The sequence below is a fragment of the Rattus norvegicus genome, chromosome 4, assembly GCF_036323735.1.
Source record: "Rattus norvegicus strain BN/NHsdMcwi chromosome 4, GRCr8, whole genome shotgun sequence".
Lineage (NCBI taxonomy): Eukaryota > Metazoa > Chordata > Mammalia > Rodentia > Muridae > Rattus > Rattus norvegicus.
This window is the reverse complement of record NC_086022.1, coordinates 40,961,834-40,982,108: the sequence shown is the minus strand read 5'-3', so window position 1 is coordinate 40,982,108 and position 20,275 is coordinate 40,961,834. Positions and strand designations below refer to the sequence as shown.

The 20,275-nt window shown below is 39.0% G+C and overlaps 2 protein-coding genes across 4 annotated transcripts in view; one reads left to right on the top strand and one right to left on the bottom strand.

The window, feature by feature from the left end:
- Positions 1-6,212, bottom strand: part of Phf14 (PHD finger protein 14) — a 186,147-nt gene extending 179,935 nt beyond the window's left edge. For 2 of the 3 annotated variants that reach the window (XM_063286469.1, XM_063286474.1), the window contains exon 1: positions 6,026-6,167. In XM_063286469.1, coding sequence (XP_063142539.1) covers position 6,026 — 1 coding nt within the window. In that variant the 5' untranslated portion in view covers positions 6,027-6,167. Of the gene's footprint in view, positions 1-6,025 lie in introns of all 3 variants that reach the window. The other variant, XM_006236105.5, reaches the window with a different exon arrangement.
- Positions 6,213-6,549: 337 nt separating this feature from the next.
- Positions 6,550-13,718, top strand: Ndufa4 (Ndufa4, mitochondrial complex associated). Its single transcript, NM_001127684.2, has 4 exons — positions 6,550-6,710; positions 7,761-7,849; positions 8,398-8,458; positions 13,245-13,718. Exons 1-4 carry the CDS (start codon positions 6,669-6,671, stop codon positions 13,299-13,301), a joined length of 249 nt encoding a protein of 82 aa, NP_001121156.1. The 5' UTR covers positions 6,550-6,668; the 3' UTR covers positions 13,302-13,718.
- The last annotated feature ends 6,557 nt before the right edge of the window (positions 13,719-20,275 follow it).

Here is a 20,275-nt window from a genome sequence, read left to right as displayed (position 1 = left end):
TCCCATCACTCAGAAGTGTGATGCAGGAGGATTGCAAGAAGACTCAGACCAGCCTGGACCACAGTTAGTCCAGGTCAGTTTGCACTACAGAATAAGACCCTGTCCCCTAAACAAAGAAAAGTCTATCCAACCCTTCGGAGACAGTTTCTCTTCTACCCATGGTACACTTCGAATCTTATACAGCTCATCCTGGCATTGAATGCGAATTGTCCTTGTACCTCCCAAATGCTGGGACTATTTCCTTGGGGTCAAATACTGATATTTTATTTTCTGATTCTCACTGTCTGATTCGTGAATTGTTTATGTGTGATCTCTGTGGCTTTAGGCTGCTGATGTACATGTGAAGTAGGTACCTCTTCCAGCTTGTTTTGGCTTGATTTACCAGGGCGAGCCCTTTACCATCCAACACATCTACTGAATATGGGGCCCAGGACTGAGCTTGATGCTGGACCCTTTCTCAGGCTGGTCTGTACCTGGCTCAGTGGGTGGGATCTGGGAACTTGTGTACAGTGGAGTGATTCTGTCCTTTTTTTTTGTTCACATGAATTAGATGTTTGATGTCCTATTCCAAACAAGACAAACACATCTTCCCCTAAAATATTATATAGCTAAGTTTCATTTAAAAAAATAAAAAGTACCAACTAAATTGCTGTGTCTCTGCTTTTTAATATTCATTGAATTTTGCACATAAAATACTTCAGGTATTTAATTTAAACTTATAGCAGTGAAGCTTTGCGATTCATATCCCTGGGAGTAAACTTTAAGGCCAAAATATTTCATTTTTGTAATAGAAGTTTTATAATTAGTGGTAGTTTATGCTAAAGAGTCATGCTAGTAGAAGAATCTATTTGTTTTTAGATTAAGGATAGCTGCATTATTTTTAACAAGTGAGGGTATTTGTATTTGTGTTATCAGAAAAAAACTCCAATTGTCATTTTATCTACTAGAGAAATAATTAAAATCCTAAATGCAAACTGAATAAAAACATGATTCTGTGTTCAATTTAAATTAATATAATTGTATTCTATGGTTCAGTTATTAAATAATATTTCTCAAAAGAAGCTATTTCTTTACTGTCATGCATTAATAGCAACACATAATCACCATAGCTTCCAAAATCTTCTAGGCTTGAATCTTCAGGGAAAATACACAAGAGCACTAACTTATCTTGGGTGCTATTGATGGAGATTTTGGAGGTATTCACTATACAAAACATATATGTTTGAGTGTTTGTTTGGGAGACATGCTCTTTTGTAGCCTAGTTTGGCCTCACACTCACTATGTAGCTGAGGTTGACCTTAGAGACCTGACTTTCTTGCCTTTGCTTCCCAAATGCTGAGATTATAAATATATACTACCATATTGGGCAATAGCTTCATTTAATTTGGACAATAATTATTTACATGATTTTAAAAATTTAAATCATTTAAAATTTTAAAATAAAGCAAAAGAACAAGAAATATACATGTTACAAATCTCAAAGTGAAATGGTAAAAGACATCATTTATTAAGATCTATTGTTAAGTCCAAAAGTCCAGCTACCCAGAGACCAGCACTTACATGGTAATAATACAACAGGCAAGTGTGGTTTCATTGTGTGAAAGCAAGAAGCCTGCACGCAGAGGTGACCACTTACAAAAATGGTGACCCGGGACAAAGGGGCACAAGTCTCTTAAAGGAAACTAGAGGAATTTTACCAAAGGCTAGGCAGTCTCCATTGGTGGGTTCCCAGGAAGTCACACGACACTGATGGGTGTTTCCAACTGGCTGGGTGTTTTACTATATTTGGTGAAGCCTTGAAAATTCCAGGAACCAAGTCAGCTCTGACCATATCCACCCTTTGTCAGTCACCAATAACTAACAGCCCATTGTTGGCAGCTCCTTCTGAGGAACTCAGTTGGCTTCCCTGGGAAACCAAGATTTCCATTCCCAAGGGTTTTAATGTTTTCAGGGGACCTCTCACCATGCAGTTACTTTAATCTGGGGTTAGAAATAACTTTTACATCTTCACCACCTAAAGGATAAAACTCCAAATCTCAAATTGAGTTAACTTTTTCAGCCATGTCTCCTTCCTATGAAACCAAAGTCCCACTATGCTAAAGTCACCCTCTTCCATACACTATGGACTTATAATAAAGCTTTCATTTCTCTCTGTGTTGTTAAGAGCATGTTATATATAGAGACTACAAGGTTCCTTTCCCCCCACTAAGTCTATATGATATATACTTTGTCACAGTTTTAATAATTCCTATATTATTTGTTCTTTTTATGAGTGTATACATATATTCCTTTGAGAATACATGAATAATGGCAGTCATGTGGAGGTTGAGGAAGGCCATCAAGGATTGATCCTTGTCTTCTATCTGGTTTGACACAGAGTTCCTTACTGTTGGCTACTTCATACTCCAGGCTAAGTGTCTTGTGAACTTCTTGGGTTTGTCTCTTTTCTGTAGGATCAGAGATGCATGTGGCTTTACCTGAGTTCTAGGGATGAAATCTCAGGTTCTCATATTTGAAAGGTAAGCGTCTTTTACCATGCCATCTCCCCAGTCTTCTTTTTATATTATTTTTATTTTTAATTTTGTATGCTCCTTTGACCAAATCAGGTTACCTGTCTAAGCTTGACACTAGCCAGAAGAATAAATATAATTTCTCCAAGGAAAAGCATTAAATATGTGAACAAAGGGCCCATATAAAATATTTTTTTTAAAAATTACAACCATTTTAGTCTCTCTATTCAAGACACTCAGGTCTCCACTGTGAGTGCTCAAAGTGCATTCAGCACTGGGAGAACCTAAAACTCCATCTGTCAGTATCCCTAACTCAGAGTCTAAGATCTACAAATGATACTGTAAAACCCCCTTTTATTATTTTTCTTCTTGTCCTTCCTGACTTAGTTTTTCTTTCTTTCCTTGTTTTTCCCCTCCCTTTATCAATTTCTGCAAGTGATGCAGAACTGAGTTACATTCCCAGTCTAATACTGTGTTTTCTAGGGTTTTTTTCTAGCATTGTTTTTGATTGATCAAAAATCTATGAATTGGGGTTGGGGATTTAGCTCAGTGGTAGAGCGCTTGCCTAGCAAGTGCAAGGCCCTGGGTTCGGTCCCCAGCTCCGAAAAAAAAAAAAAATCTATGAATTAACAACAACTTGAATTGCCATAAAACAGATACACATAAATTTCTACAGAGAACAGGGACTGGGGACTGGATACATATACTGAAGAGAATGAGGACTGTATACAGGCACTGACATGCAACAGAGTTAACATAGGGAACAGTATTTAACTGCACCATGATTTTGGCAGTGCTCCTCCTTGGTTCTGGCTTGAATCCATGTAAGGAGTTCATAAGCACAAGCACATCTATCCAATTATTTCCTCTGGAAGACTGGAGAAATGTAACATCAATTCACACCTCAAACAGTCGCAGTTTTTAAAACCCTAAGCTAAGAGTTCTTTTAGCAATATATAATCTGCTTCTCTTCTAATTGAACCCTGCGTCATTGGCCAAACCTGTAATTCTTTTTGAGACAGACAGCCCTGCTAATCACAATTACTATGACTTGAAACAAGAAAGCTTTCTTTCCTACTTTCTAAGCACATCCATCATACGTAAACAACGGCTCTTTCCAAATAGTGTTTGATCTCACACCGAAGCTGATACCACGGTTTTGAACATAACTTGATCTTGTCATGATGGGAAAAGAGAAGAGAGAGAACAGCACACACGGGAGCCAACAATTCTGTATGACAGGTGGAATTCTCACATTCCATTCCCTACTGAGGAAAGTCACCTTATCAAAGCTGATGTTACTGAGGCAGTGAGATGGCCTCTCTTTCTAACAGTAAGCAAGAGGAATTTGTAAATAACAAAGTCACACTGCAGTGTTCAATGCCCCCTCTACATTAGCTCTTCTAAACTGTCCCCTCTACTATCTCCAGCCCTACTTAGAATGCAGCTCACATATTCTTTCCTCTAACTTTAATATGCAAAATTTAAGCTTTGACAATTGGACCTGTGGTGGGTTGGTTACAGTTTAGTCAAATGTATACTGTGCAATTCTGCTTTGTTAATATTTCAACAGACTTCATCTAGCTATCATATTATTATGTCTAGGAACTAGGCCAATAATATTATTTTAAGAAGCAACAAAACAGCAAACTTCTAGACTTTACTTGCTTTTGGATTCTGGCATTCCTGTATATCTGCTTACTTTTTATTACCAATATTTAACATTCCAAATGAAATGTTCAGCAAAAGTCGTGTAATTCTTTTGCTAGCAGCCTGGCTATGCACACTACCGTTACTTCCCTTGTTCACATCTGAGTACTCTCTGATTATTAACATAACCATACTGGTTACCATAGTATTACCAAGATCGTTACTCCCTCGGTGATCTCCTTGCTTGTCTGAACCAGTCACTCATGCTTCCTTGCAGTACTCTTTCCCGCTGCTGTTCGTTATCAGACCTTGGTAAGTTCTGCTTTTCCTTCAGGTTTCACCTCAGATGATAGCCCCAGAGGCATCGTTCCTTGCCCACTTTAGCTCAAGTCATCTTCTCTCCCATGTCCTTTCTCAGTTATTTATTTTACTGGCACACCTATAACTATCTAAAGTTATCTGCATATTACCTGCTCTTCCTAGTCAACATGGTACATCTGTTAGAGCACAGTAATTTTTTCCTTCTATTCTAAATCCCTAGGAGCTGAATGTTGTGTATGGAGGTGTATGTTTGTAATGCCAACTCTTGGAAAGCTGGGGCAGGAGGATCTTGAGTCAGAGGCCAGCCAAAGCCAAAGCAAGATATGGAATAGACTAGGTGCTTAGCAAATGTTTTCTGGGAGAGAGAGAGAGAGAGAGAGAGAGAGAGAGAGAGAGAGAGAGAGAGAGAGAGAGAGAGAGAGAAAGAGAGAGAGAGAGAGAGAGAGAGAGAGAGGAGATATGAATGGATGAGTGAATGAGTGGAAGAATGAAAAAGGAAGGAAAAAAAAGGAAGGGAAGGAAAGGGAAGCACGCCATAATCTTCAAAACTTAGCACCCATGTTCCCCTCCTTGCAGGTTTTATCTAAACAAGCATGCTTGAATTCCTTAGTTTGATCCTGAGCCTTTTCTCACACTATCTCCTGGCAATTTTAGCCAGTCATACAGCTCATTTCCTAATTAATAAAATGACTCCATTTATTTCCTACTCTAGATAAGCATTCTGCTCTCTAGAAATATCGTAGGTTTTGCATAGACACTCATCCATTTCAATAATTGGCATGGGTATTTTCACAGCTGATCACCACTAAACTTCTGATATTATTATCTTTTCCTCATTCGCTCATATGTATCCAACCATTAGGTCCTGTTAGTCCCCCAAAATTTCTCTGAGATTTTTGGTGATTTTTTTCCCCAATCACCTCATTCCCTCCTTTAGGGCAACTTAAAATTCTCTCACATGGATTACTACAATAGCCCTTTTCTCTACTCTGTTCTTCAGAGCCAAATTCTTTCCAACTACACAGTCTTTTTGGTGAGCTTCCTAAAGTCCTGAACATAAAGTTCTTGTGTAAGTGGTCCCTGGCTCAGATGTGGCCCCTACTTTGCCTTCTCTATTCCGTAACTTCCACAGTAGACTGTACGTTTCTGAACTTTATGTGAATTGTCTTCCTTACACACCTCCACGTGAAGCCTGTAGTGAGCTAATGCTACCTCTTCAGTTTAGCAGTTTTGGTGAAGACACCTCCTCTTTTTAGTTTTATTACTTAAAAATCTTTAAGATAAGTAGGGAGTTGGAAAGTGTCCAAATTGTTGGCTGTGATTCCAAACTGCCCATTAAACCCTCCCCAAAGAAAGACTTTTGGGTAAAAGTGAATTTACAAAGAGATAAATGAACATTGAATCAGGGCGATAGAAAAGGATAAGTTCAGGAACACGATCAATGAAGATAAGGACGCAACATCTGGAGCAAAAAGAGATGGTGGCACGTTGCAAAACTTCAGAAACCACACTGTAAAAACTATGGCCATCTTTATGTCACTTACTAGTGTTTCAACTTCTGTCCCTAAGCGCCAGTGGAAGACAGGAAGCAGCTGCAGTCTTAAACCGCAGCCGTTGACCCCAGCGGCTGGAGACTCGACCTGTCCTGCGGGATTTGGGCGCTGCGCCTGCAGAGGCGCCTGGCAGCTCCCTCTGGGGCTCTCTGAGAGGCCCAGCGCGCGCACCGCACGCGCGCCCCCAAGCGCGTCAGCGCGCGGCCCAGGCCTAGAGGCGCCGCTAGGGAAGCCGCGCTCGCCAAGCGCACTTCCAGCCGACCGCCGGATGACCCTGATCTACACGCATGCTGTCCTGAAAATTGCCTGTCTTATCAGTCGAGACGCTCTGATTTCTGTGCAAAAATAATCCTATCAAAAATATGCATAGTGGAGAACTAAAGGATGTTTAGCTTAACAATGGGAAGAAGTGCTGGTACCAGTTAGGGCGACCGCGCGAGGGCTGAACACCCATTCAGGCACCATAGAGGACAGCCGCATCCGGGCTTTCCTACTGCAGGCTGCCCTCCCAGCCAGGGGTCCTTCAGGTAGGAGGTCCTGGGTGACTTTGGACGTCCGCTCAGCCAGGTTGCAGAAGCGGTTTAGTGTGTGTCCTAATCTTCTCTCTCGGTGTAGGTAGGCCTGTGCCGCAAACATGCTCCGCCAGATCCTCGGGCAAGCCAAGAAACATCCCAGCGTAAGTTCACGATCTTTGCCAGAGTGGGCTCTTAGCTGTGATTGCGCCTTCCCGTGTCCCCTGGGGACGTTCTCTTTTCTCTGTTTCTGAGGTTGGCCTAACCTGATAGCTCGAAGTCTCTACTGGGGGTGGGGAAGGGGTTGCCTGAAGCCGAAGGTGTCAGACATCAGGGAAAAAGGTAAACATTCTGAGTGTTGGAACACTGTGGCCACCGATCTCTCAGGTTACTTGGTCCCAAGAAGGGTGAGTGGTATATTGAGTGATTAGAATCCAAGAGAGACCAAGTTTGTTATGCTGCCTTTTTGAGGCTATTATATTCACCGGATTGCACCACCAAGCCTTCAGAAATACAAGGGGTCGTCGTCATCTTGTAATCATAACTTTGCTTGGAAAACATGACATTTCCAAAATGTGTTTAAGTTTTCTTGACATGTCACTTTGGTTCAGTTTAGCCCAATATAGTAGGATGCTGTGTACCTAAAACTCCCTTTGACAGGCCTTAAACCTTGCCTTCAGCCTGGTTAGCAAAATTAACAGCAGTCAGTTTTCAGAGTTCATTCCTAAAACCAGTGCTTTTAATAAACATTTCTGTCAGCTAATTACACTTATGTCACAGAGGTTATGTTCACAGAACTTTTCAGGGCCACTTTTCAGTAGTTTTCAAAGGGGCTCCCCTCCTTCCAGCCTTCTGGGAAAGTATTTCCCATTACTTCCAGGGAAGCACTGAAATTTAATGGGAGTGTTGTTCGAAGTGTTACAAAGGTGAATGTACTTGATAGGATTATTTGTCGATATGATTTACTCCATGGATCCACGTAAGGAAGTTGGACTCTTAAGCCAAAACCATCCTAGCATCTTTTTACAAAGACTGTGCCTTTAGAATACAGTTGAAAGAAACACTGCTTCATGAGTTCAACCTTTATTCCATTGTAGGACGTTAGTGAAATAGCAGATTTGGAGGTTACCGTGGAGGAAGAAAGCAGTATGTTCTTATTTGGACAAGATCAAGGAATGTGATGATGGCTACTCTGTTTGTCTATTTGTTTCTAGTTGATCCCTCTCTTCGTGTTTATTGGAGCAGGGGGTACTGGAGCAGCACTGTATGTGATGCGCTTGGCATTGTTCAATCCAGATGTCAGGTGAGTGTAAGGCTTAATACTTGGATGGTTAAGAGTCTGGGCTGGGGACCACGGTCCCGGGAGAGGTAATGGAGTAGAAACAACTACAGCTTTTAGCTCTCAAGTCAGCCCAGGGCTTCTTCTGCTGCTGACATTTACTTTGCTGGCTTCCTGAACTTACCTCATCTCCCCAAGTTTTAGATTCCTATTGGTAGAGTAGAATTGCTAATACCAACTCTTACATTTTGAAGGTTGGGTTTTTTGGTTTGTTTGCTTGCTTGCTTTTGTTATTGCTGTTGCTTTGAGACAGCCTCACAATGTACATCTGGCTGTGCTGGAACTCACTCTGTAAATCAGGTTGGCCTTGCTAGTGCTGGAATTAAAGGCGTGCACTACCATGCCTGGCAACCATTGTTTTTTATGAAATACTTAACTGTGATTACTGTTGTTGTATGTAAATGTAACCTAAGTGAAACCTCAAAAAACTAGTTTCTAACAAAGCATTTTTAACACACTATTGTAAGCAGTGTTTTATTCCTGTAATAATTATAATGTTTTATCCATTTTAGCTGGGACAGGAAGAATAACCCAGAGCCTTGGAACAAACTGGGTCCCAATGAACAATATAAGGTAAGGTAGAAAACTGCTAAAAGTTGCTGGAAAGTGTATTGTAATAGACGTGGCTTTGTGGTAGTTTTCTTGAAATGGGGTATGCAGGTAAAAATCCCATTATCATTGTAATGAACTTTGAAAAGCCCTGCCCCTTGACTTAGCTGGGACTGATGATTTGCCTTTCATAAAGGTTCAGATGCTGCTGCTATTGACGTATGGGCGACCCTGGTCTCCCTGGTGATTTGCTCAGCTGCTGCTTCTTGGTATGATTCAAACATTTTAGGTGAAGATTAGTAGGAAGAAATGAAAGTCAGTTGAAATTAAATTTTGCCATGAGCCTCGTAGATAAACTTGAACATCTTCCCAGAGGAGTGTTCTCTGTAGCTATTTTTTGAAAGAACGTGTTCATTCACCGAGACAATAGTTTCACAATTGAAGCCTTTCTTATGTGTAATGTTTTCACATGGTAGACCCTCACATGTATTCGGGTATATGTTGTGCAGTTTATCTATTTAAAGTGTCCCAAATGTTTTCTGTTACATCTGACGGTTTCTGGGCACCCAGTAATTTGCCTTAGCACTCAGGGAGAGACACAGTGAGCCTTCTCTGACTGACACCTGAGGAAAGTCTATGGTAGAGATAGGTGCCCTGTAGTACTGTTCATTGCAACTTTTAAGATTTTATTCTCTATTTGCTTAAAGCTTTGTGCTTAACTCAACTATAATTTGGCTTTTAAGTATTTAAGCTTCTGTCTTCTAAAGATACAACTGGAAATTTACTAGCTACACCGAAACAGGCTGTCTGATATGTATTTTTAACAATGTGCTCAAGAAACAGTAAGCAGGTATTCTCCTTTGTGATTTTGTCGTAGAACTTTATGTAGCAGTTATTTGGGGAAGGGGTGTGTCTGCATCTAAGAAATGTTTTTAAGAAAGGAGAAAAAAGAACTAGAATTTGGATGTTTGACCAAAGAACATATTGGAGTAGTATATAAATGGTTTCCAGGAAATGTACCAGATGATTAGAATGGTTATACCTGTTGCCAGTGCCTTGGAAAATGATGGCACAGGGTGATGTGAGGCCATGTGAACTGGAGGTGGGATGTTGTTGCATTAAAACCCTATTTTAGAGCTGGCTGGCGATGGCAGCACACACCTTTAATCCCATCACTTGGGAGGCAGAGGCAGGCAGATCTCTGAATTCTAGGCCAGCCTGGTCTATACAAAGATGTCCTGTCTCAGACCCAAATGTTTGCTGCATAGCCTGACCCTTAGTCCCTGTAGCTAATAACAGGCAGACATTGAAAAAAAGTTGCCATATTGAAATACAAATGAGGAAAACTAAATCTAGAAATTTGAAAGCCTGGAATGAATGAAGACTACTTATTTTTGCTTCTATGCCCAAGCAGTGAGGTAAACTAGGTGTTATTGTTAATTTTTCTGTGACCTAAGAGAATTTTTTTAGGACAGGGTTTATGTAGCCTTGGATGTCTTAAGAACTCATTCTGTAGACCAGGCTGGCCTTGAACTCAGAAATCTGCCTGCCCCTTAATCCCAAATGCTGGATCTAAAGACTCCTGCCTTCACCTAAAAGAATTCAAAGGAATTTTCCTTATCCTGCCCATAGACATCAGATTTAGCCATGTCCTTTTTTTTACGACAGACATGAGGTGAAAATATGATGTTTACCACTCTTGACTATTTGGGTTTTTGATTCATTCTTTCCATTTCTCTTGAGAACAAAAGTGATATATAAGGGTTTCTCATCAGACTTAAGATTAGACAGAAGTGAATGTGGAGTACTTAATCTAAAAACAACAACGTAAATAAAAACGAAAGGTGATAAGGCAATAAGATTTGAGGTGGCTATGATAAAAAGTCTCATAGATAGGGAAGTTTAGGCAACAGAAGTTTGTCAGTTGTGGAGCTGGGACGTATAAGATCTATGCTTTTACAGAAGGAAAAGAGACTATCTGTCTTGTTTTTCTTTTATAAAGAAAACATTCTGGTTGTGATGACTGTGCCCTCACAACCTAATTACCTTCCAGATGCTCAGTTAATCCCATTGGGGGCTAAAATTTGAACAGACATTTCAAGAAGACATGAATATTCAGTTCATAAAGGAGGTTATTGTTTCCCCAAAGCAAAAGTGAATATAACAACAGGAGATTAGGCAAAGATGGGATTTAAGGATTAGGGGTCTGGAGATAACATCAATGAAAGAAATGCTCAAAAACCCGGATTAAATATATCCATCTAGGATGCTTTCGAGGTAACCACTGTTAAGAAAAACAGCAAACAGCAGAGATGTGGACTTAAAGAAATAAAGGAAACTTCAAAATTACTTGCACAGAGAAATTTAAGTGCACAGCCATACATCAAAAGCCTATTAGCTTTTGCGGGGGTGGTGGGGAACACTCTGTTAAGGCAAGATCCTTCTACATAGCCCTGGCTGTCCGCTGGAACTTAGTGCGTTGGCCAGGCAGATCTTGAATTCACAGATACCTGCCTGCCTCTTTGCCTTGTCTCCAAAGTACCGGGATTAAAGGCATGCACCATCATGTCTGGCAAAACAGTTGGTTTAAGGAAGTAGCCTTGGCTGTCTTGGAACTTGATATATATTTTAGGCTGATCTTGAATTCACAGAGATCCACCTATCTCAGGAATGCTGGGTTTAAAGGTATACACTACCAGCATCACCACACCTGACTGTAGTTTTGTTTTTAAAGATTTTTATTATTTGAATACATATATATTGGTGCACCTAAGTGTAGGTGCCTACCGAAACTGTGGGTGTCAGTCTGTGAGCTGAAGTTACCAAGGTAATTGTGAACCAACCCACATAGGTGTTGGGAACTGAACTGTGGATGATCCTTTAAGAGCCATCTCCAGCCTATAAGTTTAGTCAGCTTTAAGTAAATTATACTTTGATATTCAGTTGGATTTTTATAAAGCAGCGAGGATTGTGAAGGAAATGTAAAGGAATGTGGTGATTAAGATAAACAGACGAGCTATTTGCTGTTGCCATCCACTAGGTGTTTATTTTCTTCATGATATATATTATACCTGCATATAATATGTGAATTAGAGATTACTATTCTGTTGCCTAAGTAAACTGATTCTTAAGACACAGCAAAGACTATTAACGGTTTACTTAAGATGTCCTGTCCCACAAAACCCTAGGTCTGTGTGTATGTACCTAACAAAGACATGGCAATATGCTTTCAAATTTCGAGATTTTCCTTTTTTAAAAATCAAGTAACGGGAAGGGGGAGTTGAACTAGTAAAGTACCAACCTAGCACATAGAAAAGCCTATGTTCAGTCCCCGGTACCTTTAAAACTGAGTGTAGTGGCTTTCAGTCCAGTACTTGGGAGGAGGAGATGGAAAACCTCAGGTCTTAAGATCCTCCTCAGACGTACCATGAGGCCGCCTTAGGCTGTGTGAGAAGCGTGTGTTTGAAGCAAAAGGGGTTTGAAGAAATGTTTGGAAACAGATTTTTGTGAGCCACTTGTTTGTATGTTTTGTTTACAATGAGAAGGAATGAATTTAGGCCCTCACATAGGTTAAGCTACTCCTGTGCCTTTGAACTTTGACAACAGCTCTAAAGTTTTCTCTTAATACAAACTGTCTTAGTCACTCTTACATTGTTGTGAGGAGACACCGTCACCAAAGCACTGCATATAAAAGAGAACATCTAATTGGGGGCTTGCTTACAGTTTCAGAGCCTTAGTCCATTACATCTTAGCAAGGATGTTGTGGCATTGTTGCAGGCAAGTGTGATGCTGGAGAATATACATGGAGCTACAACCTGATCTTCAAGCAGAGAAAGAACTTGCCTGGTGGGGGCCTTTGAAACCTCAGAACCCACCTCTAGTGACTCACTTCCTCTAGCAAGGCCACACCTAATCCTTTAATCCTATCAGAAGTGTCTCCATGGTAACTAAGCATTCAAATATCTGACCCTATGGAGATCGTTCTTATTCAATACAGCATACAAACTCTGGAGAAAATGCATGATGACTTTTGTAGATAAGTCATGTAATCACTAAGGAATTAAAACATTATCTCCTCAATTTCTTTTAGCACAAGAATGAGTAAAACTAAGATTATAATCTTTTTTCCAGTAGAAATTCCAGACCAGTTTCAAATATTTCATTTTTAAAAACTCACTAGTAGTTAGACATTGTTCGCATTATCACAGTAAAATTATTTCTAAAATGAATTTCAATTGACTAATAGGATATATTTCAAATTTTAAGGTGTATAAGTGACAGATTTCATAAAAGCTATCACCAAAACTGACTGACAGAGCTCAGAATTCAGTCTCTGAGAAAAAGGCAGTTTACAGGTGAAGAGTTGCATGAGCCACAAAGCCTCCTTGTTTTACCAGCCTCCCTTTCTTTTGACTCAGAGTCTTAGACATCACACATGCAGTTCTTTAACCAAGGTGACAAGTCTGTATGCTTACATTCTGTTAGAGTTCCCTGACTATAAATAATCAAGAACTAAAAAGTTAAAGTATGCATCCAAAGGAATTAGCAATTTTTCGTTTTGTAATGGATTCTCTTAATTGGTCTAACTAGTAGAATATACTTAAGCTACAAGATTGGATGCCTAGTTTCCTCACCAAAACCATCTTGAAAGACTGCAATTTCACGTCAAGTAATTTTTGATGGATTAAGTTTACATCATTAAATATTCTTAAATTTTTTATTTCTAAAACGTTATTAAGAAAGTTGGGTCAACGAACTTCTGTGCTGTGTCTGTTCTTGGCAATCTAAAATGTAATTTTTCTTTTTTAAGTTCTATTCTGTGAACGTGGACTACAGCAAACTGAAAAAAGAAGGCCCAGACTTCTAAACTGTGAAGTTCACTGCAAAGCTGCTTACAATGAAGGTCTTTCAGAAGCCATCCGCACAATTTTCCACTTAAGCAGGAACTATGTCTCCGAATGCATGAAATCATGTTGATTTTTTTTTTTGAGTTTATTACACTGATGAATAAATCTCTGAAACTTGATATGTGTCACTATTTAATGCTGAAAATTCATATGGGATTTGATAGCTAGGATATAAGAAATAAAGTATCAGGATTTAAAGAATCTCTTGAATTTCTCTTTATACATTTGAAAGTGAGACCTATGCTGCTTTAATAAGGGTGTGTGTGTATGTGTATATAGGCCCACACTTGATAACTTCAAACTGGAAATTAAAGGGCTTCTGGGAAGAATATTCACGTCTTTGTCAAATGAACACAATAGAAAGCTCTGGATTTCTGTTACTAGCTAGAATTGAAATACAGATAACATTCTTTACCTTGACATGATCTCTATTATTTTCAGGGTTATCCATTGCACTGGTACTAGGATAAGACACTCTGAGTAGCCAAAGGATACTGAGAATTTTTATTGCCTTTGGCAGATGTTCAAAGGTTAAAAAGTAATCAATAACTTTAAAACGGGGTCTTTGAATTCTACTAAGTTGCAGAATAGTGAATGGTTCTGTGAATTGTAGCTTGGCTATTATTGACAGCTAATATCCACATGTAACTGAATAAATACAGTATCTGTCTTTCTGGGTCTGGGTTACCTTCTCATTAGTTTTGAGTTGAACAAGGTTCAACTCAAGTTGAGGTTGAACAAGAAAGAGCCTCTGTTAGGATGAAGCCTCCTCTGAGTATATGCCCAAAGTATATATTGCTATATCCACAGGTATAGCTGAACCTTGACGTAGATCAGTTCCCATCTTTCTAAGGAACTACCACACTAATTTCATAGTGGATATACAAGTTTGCACTCCCATCAGCAATGTATTAGTGTTCCTCTTACTCCACATCCTCACCAACATGAGCTGTCACTTGTTTTGCTAGGCCAGCCTTTATGAGCGATGAAAATAAAATCTCAAAGAAGTTCCTGATATTAAAAGAAACATTAACAACAATTGTCACAAAAGTGTTTCTTAGCCATCTTGAGATTCCTCTTTTGAGAATTCTGCTTAGATCTGTGCTACATTTTTAATTGGGTTATTTGTTTTCCTGATACAATTTCTTGAGTTCTTTATATAGTTTGCATATCAGTCCTCTTTGAAAGTCTGATAGAATTCTGCCCTAAAACCATCTGATCCTGGCTTTTTGGTTGGGAGGTCTTTCAATAACTATTCCAGTTTCACTGGTAGTTGTTTGCTGTGTTTCCAGGCATGTGATCAGTTTTGAAAAAAGGTCCATGAGGTGCTGAGCAGAAGGTATATTCTTTTGTGTTTGAGTGAAATGTTCTGTTGGTCTCTGTTAGGTCCACGTGTTTTACCACATCTATTAGCTCCAGTATTCTTCTAGTTTTTGTCTGGATTACCTGTGTGTGGTGAGAGTGGTATATTTAAGTCTCCCTCTACGAGTGTGTAGCAATCAATATAAGATTTAAGCTGTAGTGTTGATTCTTTTACAAATTTGGTTGTCCCCGTGTTTGGGGCATAGGTATTAAGAATTGAAATGTCATCTTGGTGGGTTTTTTTTTTTTTCTTTAATGAGTATGTAGTGTTCTCTATCCTTGTTAATCTGTATTTGTTTTGTCAGATATTAAAATGCCTACATCAGCTTGTTAATTATGTTCATTTGTTTGGAATATATTTCCAACCCTTTATTCTGAGGAATGTCTATCCTTGATACCATGGTGTTTCATGGATTAAGCAGAAGGGTAGATGCTGTTTTTGCATCCATCCTGTCAGTCTGTGTCTTATTACTGGGGAATTGAGACTGTTCATGTTGAGAGGTGAATGACATCCTCGTGATGGTGGTGGTGGTGACCTCTTTCTCTGCTTATCTTATTTGATTTTGCTGTTGTGGGCTTGTTATTGTTTCCTTGGATGAAGTTGACCACTTTAGGTTGGAGTTTATTTTCTAGTACCTTCTGTAGGGCCGGATTTTTAGATATTGCTTAAGTTTGGTTTTATCAGGAAATATTGTTATTTTCTCCATCTGTGGTAAATGAAAGTTTTGCTCAGTATAGTAGTCTGTGCTGGTATTTGTGTTCTGGTAGTGTTTGTAGAACATCTGTCCAGGCCCTTCTAGCTTTTAGGGTTTCCATGGAGAAGTCAGGTATAATTCTAATAGGCCTGCCTTTATATTTTACTTGTTTGTTTTTGTTTTTTGTTTTTTTTACAGATTTTAATATTCATTCTTTGTTCTGTACATTTAGTGTTTTGAAATTATCTCCTGAGGGGATTTTTTTTCTTGTCCAGTCTTTTTGGTGTTTTATATGCTCATTGTATCTTAATAGGCATTTCTCTTTTAGGTTATGGAAATTTCGTTGAAAATAACTTCAGGACCTTTGACCTATGTTTCTTCTTTCTTATTTGCTAGTACTCTTAGATTTGATATTTTCCATAGTATTCAAGGTTTCTCAGTGTTTTGTTTTAGATGTAACATTTTCTTTGACCAATGCATCCATTTCTTCTATCGTGTCTTAAATGCCTGATAGTCTCTCTTCCATTCCTGGTATTGGTGAGGCTTGCCTCTGAGGTTCCTGTGCAAGTTTCTAAAAGGCATAAAATTGTGTCAAGCAGTGTGACCTTAGTTATATGTGATGATGTAACTGAAACCCATTAAACAGGTCCACGAATTAATGCTCACTGATTTTTAATTACCTTTGCTGACATGGTGATTCATAAACTAGTACATTTGTATTTGATGTCTTTGGAAATTTGCAGTATCCAGACCATACATACACAACTAAAATTTACTAAATCACAATAATTTGAAGTTTAGTAACTTGCAGTTTTATTTCTTAATTCTACAAAAATATTTATGTTTCCACCATTGGTGGTCTCCATCTTTCTAAATTCAGTCGCTTACTAATTTATACTTTGGCAAAACACTAGTTGACGTGGTTCTGCCTTGAGCACTTTCTTCCCTTGGTCACTACAGCACTGCATTGTTCTGATTCTATAATATTGCCTTCAGCTCCATCTCTGCCCCCTTCACCTCACTGCCCTAGAAGTGGAGTGTCCCACTGAAGGACAAACTTTGGTCCTTTTCATTATGAGCACTCATGTCTTTAAATACCATGTGTTGGAGACCAAAGTACTTGATGAGGTAGGGAGGTCTTCTCATTCATTGTGTGCATTGTCCCTAGAGCATAGACTATCTGATGCGTGTTAGCTGCAACATGTTTGCTTCTAAGCTTGGAGCCTCTTCAGTTTCCATATCCTAAAATATGGTGCACTCAAAACCTGCAGGGCTAGCAATTTTTATAAATGCTACCTAGTTAGATATCAGGTCAACACCTTCAAAAATCTTCGATAATTAGTCTTCATACTATAGAGTCACTCCTGTTCATTCTTGGTACAGTCTGTTCTGTAGTGACATCACAGAATGCCAGACTAATTCACCCTGAGCAGAATTTCAGATCGGTGTTTCTTCCTGTCACTGGAAGCTAAGATGTAAGCGTGATATTTGGTGAGGACCTTGCTCTATCATTCCATAGTGCAAGGGAAAAAAGACAGACAGCAAATGAAGACCCATTAGGTTTTCTATAATAAATCCACCTGAGAAAATGAGTCCACTCAAATCAAAAAGTTCACTAGTGAGTAAAGAGCCCTCTGGACCAAATCACCCCTTCAAGGTCTTATGTCTTTTTTGTCTTTTTTTTTTTTTTTTTTTTTTTTTTTTTTTTTTTTTTTTTTTTTGGTTCTTTTTTTCGGAGCTGGGGACCGAACCCAGGGCCTTGCGCTTCCTAGGTAAGCGCTCTACCACTGAGCTAAATCCCCAGCCCCAAGGTCTTATGTCTTAACACTGTCATTGGAGGAAAGTTTCCAACAAACAAACCTCGCAGACACGTTCAATCTGTCTTGAAGTATGCCTATTATTTTTAACATAACTCCTACACCAACTTTGATGATTAGACCAACCACTCAGCTTGTTTCTTCTAACCATAACCAGCATCAGAATGTGACCTTCCTCTACATAATAACCATCATTTCCTCATTTTATTCAAAGTAGTATTTAAAAAATTAAAATTATACCCAATGTATGACCCTATTTACTCGGCCACCTATCATGCTACCAATAACCTTCTGACCCCATTTTGTCGTCGTCGTTTACATTCCAGTCATTGCCCTTCCTCTTGGTCCCCCCTACACAGTTCCTCAGCTCATTGTTCCTCCCCCTTGCCTCTGAGATGGTGCCTGCAGACTGATGTCTATATGCAGGTGAGGCCTGGCACAAATTAGGTCAATGCCCACAATTGGACAGTTAAAAAGTAAGGGGGGACAAAGTTTTGGTAAGTCCAGAGATAAAAGGAAGAAAGGAGTAGAATCAACATGGAAACTGAAGGACAACCAGGATCCCAGTGGTCTTAAATGGCCATAGATAGTTATGAATATTTCTTCAGGGGTGGATTTCTATAGGTAAATTTATCTTATCTAGGTGGACAGTTTATATCTTTATCAATTGGTTGTGAGTTATTGTGTGGGTGTATTGTGGATTGAGAATTTAACATATAAATCTAATTGTAAATTACAGCTTATTGAGTCTTGATTTTAACAGGTTGTTGGGAGTTTATTCTATAACTACTAGGGGAAGTTTCTGGGAGTGTGGGCAGAGTCTGCAGCAGGAAGCTGCGATAGGCCAGCCACTACTGGACCTCTAGTGTCTTGCTTTTATTGGGTAGCTGGCTGGGACCAGAAAGTTCCTGGCTAGCTAGCCAGGAGAAGGACCAGAGAGTTCACATATATGTATTCATATGAGGAGATATATAGGTATATATATATATATATGTGTGTGTGTGTGTGTGTGTGTGTGTGTACATATATAAAATAATTTTTGTTCTGCAATATATTATGTTCATGGTTTCTAATCCCAATCTCCTCCAACCCAATTTCATATCTTTTCTACACCCCCCCCCTTTAGTAAAACAAACAAGCAGGTGAATAGACAAAACCAAATAAACCAGAATTTTAAAAAAAGCAAACAAACAAACAGAAAAACCACAAGAAACACCCATACACACAAAATGAAAAACAGAAGGGAAAACAAAACAAATAACCCTCACAAAAATCGAAATCTATAATATATAAGCCAAAGACCAGTAAGAAAAATAAATTCCCAAAGCAATATAAGGTTTTAAAAAAAAGTCTACAAAAATACCAATGAGTTCATTTTGTGTTAAGCATTTACTGATGAAGATGAGACCTAACCTTAACTATGATTAATATACCCACTGAGACTCCATTGGACAAAACTAATCTCTCCTTTGCAAGCAGATGTCAATTGCAAATAACCTTTTGCAAAGGATCCACTTTCTCCTCTCAGGGTTGGGACCCCATTTGACTTGAACCTGTGTAGGTCCTGGCTCATTGCCAACACATCTATGAGTTAATATGTGTATCAGTCCTGTTGTGCCTGAAAGACATTATTTCATTGGTTGGTCCAACTTATCAGCCTCTTACAAATTTTCTGACTCCTTTTTAAACATCTTCCTGAGCTGTGAGAGGAGAGGAGGGGTTTGATGAAGAAACCCCTTTTAGGACTAAGTGATCCAAAGGCTTTCCCTCTTTGCACATTGTCTACTTGTGAGTCTCTGGGTTAGCTACCAGAGAAGAGAAAACTTCTCTGATGAAGGTTGAATGAGGCTTTGATCTTCGGGTGTAGTAAAAGGAGTCATTTTATTATTATGTTCATTTAGCAGAACAATAACATTTAGTTTTCCACTAGGCCCATCACCCATCTACATCTCAGGATCTTGGCCACTCCATCAGTGTCAGGCATAGGCTCCATCTCATGAAGTGTGCCTTAAATCTAACCGAATAGTAGTTTCTTCTACAACTTTTGTGAAACTATTGAACTAGCGTATCATGCAGTCATGTCACTACTGTAGATGGCTGGCAGTTCCCATTCTCTTCTGGTAGCATTTAGAGTACCTTCCAGTGCCATAAACATTAGTCAGTATGGACAAAGGTTCTAGCTAGGCACCACCTTGACATCATCGTTCAGTGAGATATGTAACTGTTGTATTTGGCAATAGGGCCTTGCCGTCAGTTTGTGAAGAGCAACATATTTGGAGTTTCCATTGGGCACTTTAAGCCCAAGACTCAACCAAATGCAATCCATTCTTAGTAATGGAGGGCTTTGTGGCAAAAGATATCTAGTTGGGGAATTGTCTCCCCTGTTATTTGGTTGGTAGCTCCATTTATATTTCTTTCATATATACATATATTTTAAGAAGCTTCTACAATAGTAGAATCACCTATTGAAGGATTCACAGCTAACATCCTCTTATAAGAGAATATATACAATACTTGTCTTTGGAGGTCTGGATTATATCATTCAGAATAATTTTTCTAGGTTCATCCAATTACCTGAAAATTTAATAATTGTGTTTTCCTTTAACAACTGCTAACATCAACATAAGCAGAGGGAAACTCTCAAAATATTTCCACTAAAATCAGAAACAAGGTTTCCTATTCTTCCCATACCTATTCAATTTAGTTCCTAAAGTCTTAGCTAGAGCATTAAGACAACTGAAGGAAAAGAAAGTGATAGAAATAGGAAAGGAATAAGTCAAAGTAAAACTAAAGGAATAAGTGTTTGCAGATGCTATGGTTTTATGCATAAAATACCCTAAAACCTGCACCAAGGAACTTCTATAGCTGATAAACACTTTCACCAAAGTAACAGAATACAAACTCAAAAATCAGTAGCCCTCACATATACAAATGATAGATTGAGAAAGAAATATGGGAGATTATACCTTTCCTAATAGTCCTCCTCCCCCCAAACAAGGAAAAGTATAATGTGATAATCATAACCAAGACAATGAAACATTTGTGTAATAAAAAGTGGAG

Excerpts from the sequence above, each read along its gene's own strand:
- Ndufa4 (NM_001127684.2), top strand. The coding sequence starts at position 6,669 with ATGCTCCGCCAGATCCTCGGGCAAGCCAAGAAACATCCCAGC. Across the intron at positions 7,850-8,397 it reads TTGTTCAATCCAGATGTCAG|CTGGGACAGGAAGAATAACC; the intron begins GTGAGTGTAAGG and ends TATCCATTTTAG. Across the intron at positions 8,459-13,244 it reads GTCCCAATGAACAATATAAG|TTCTATTCTGTGAACGTGGA; the intron begins GTAAGGTAGAAA and ends TTCTTTTTTAAG.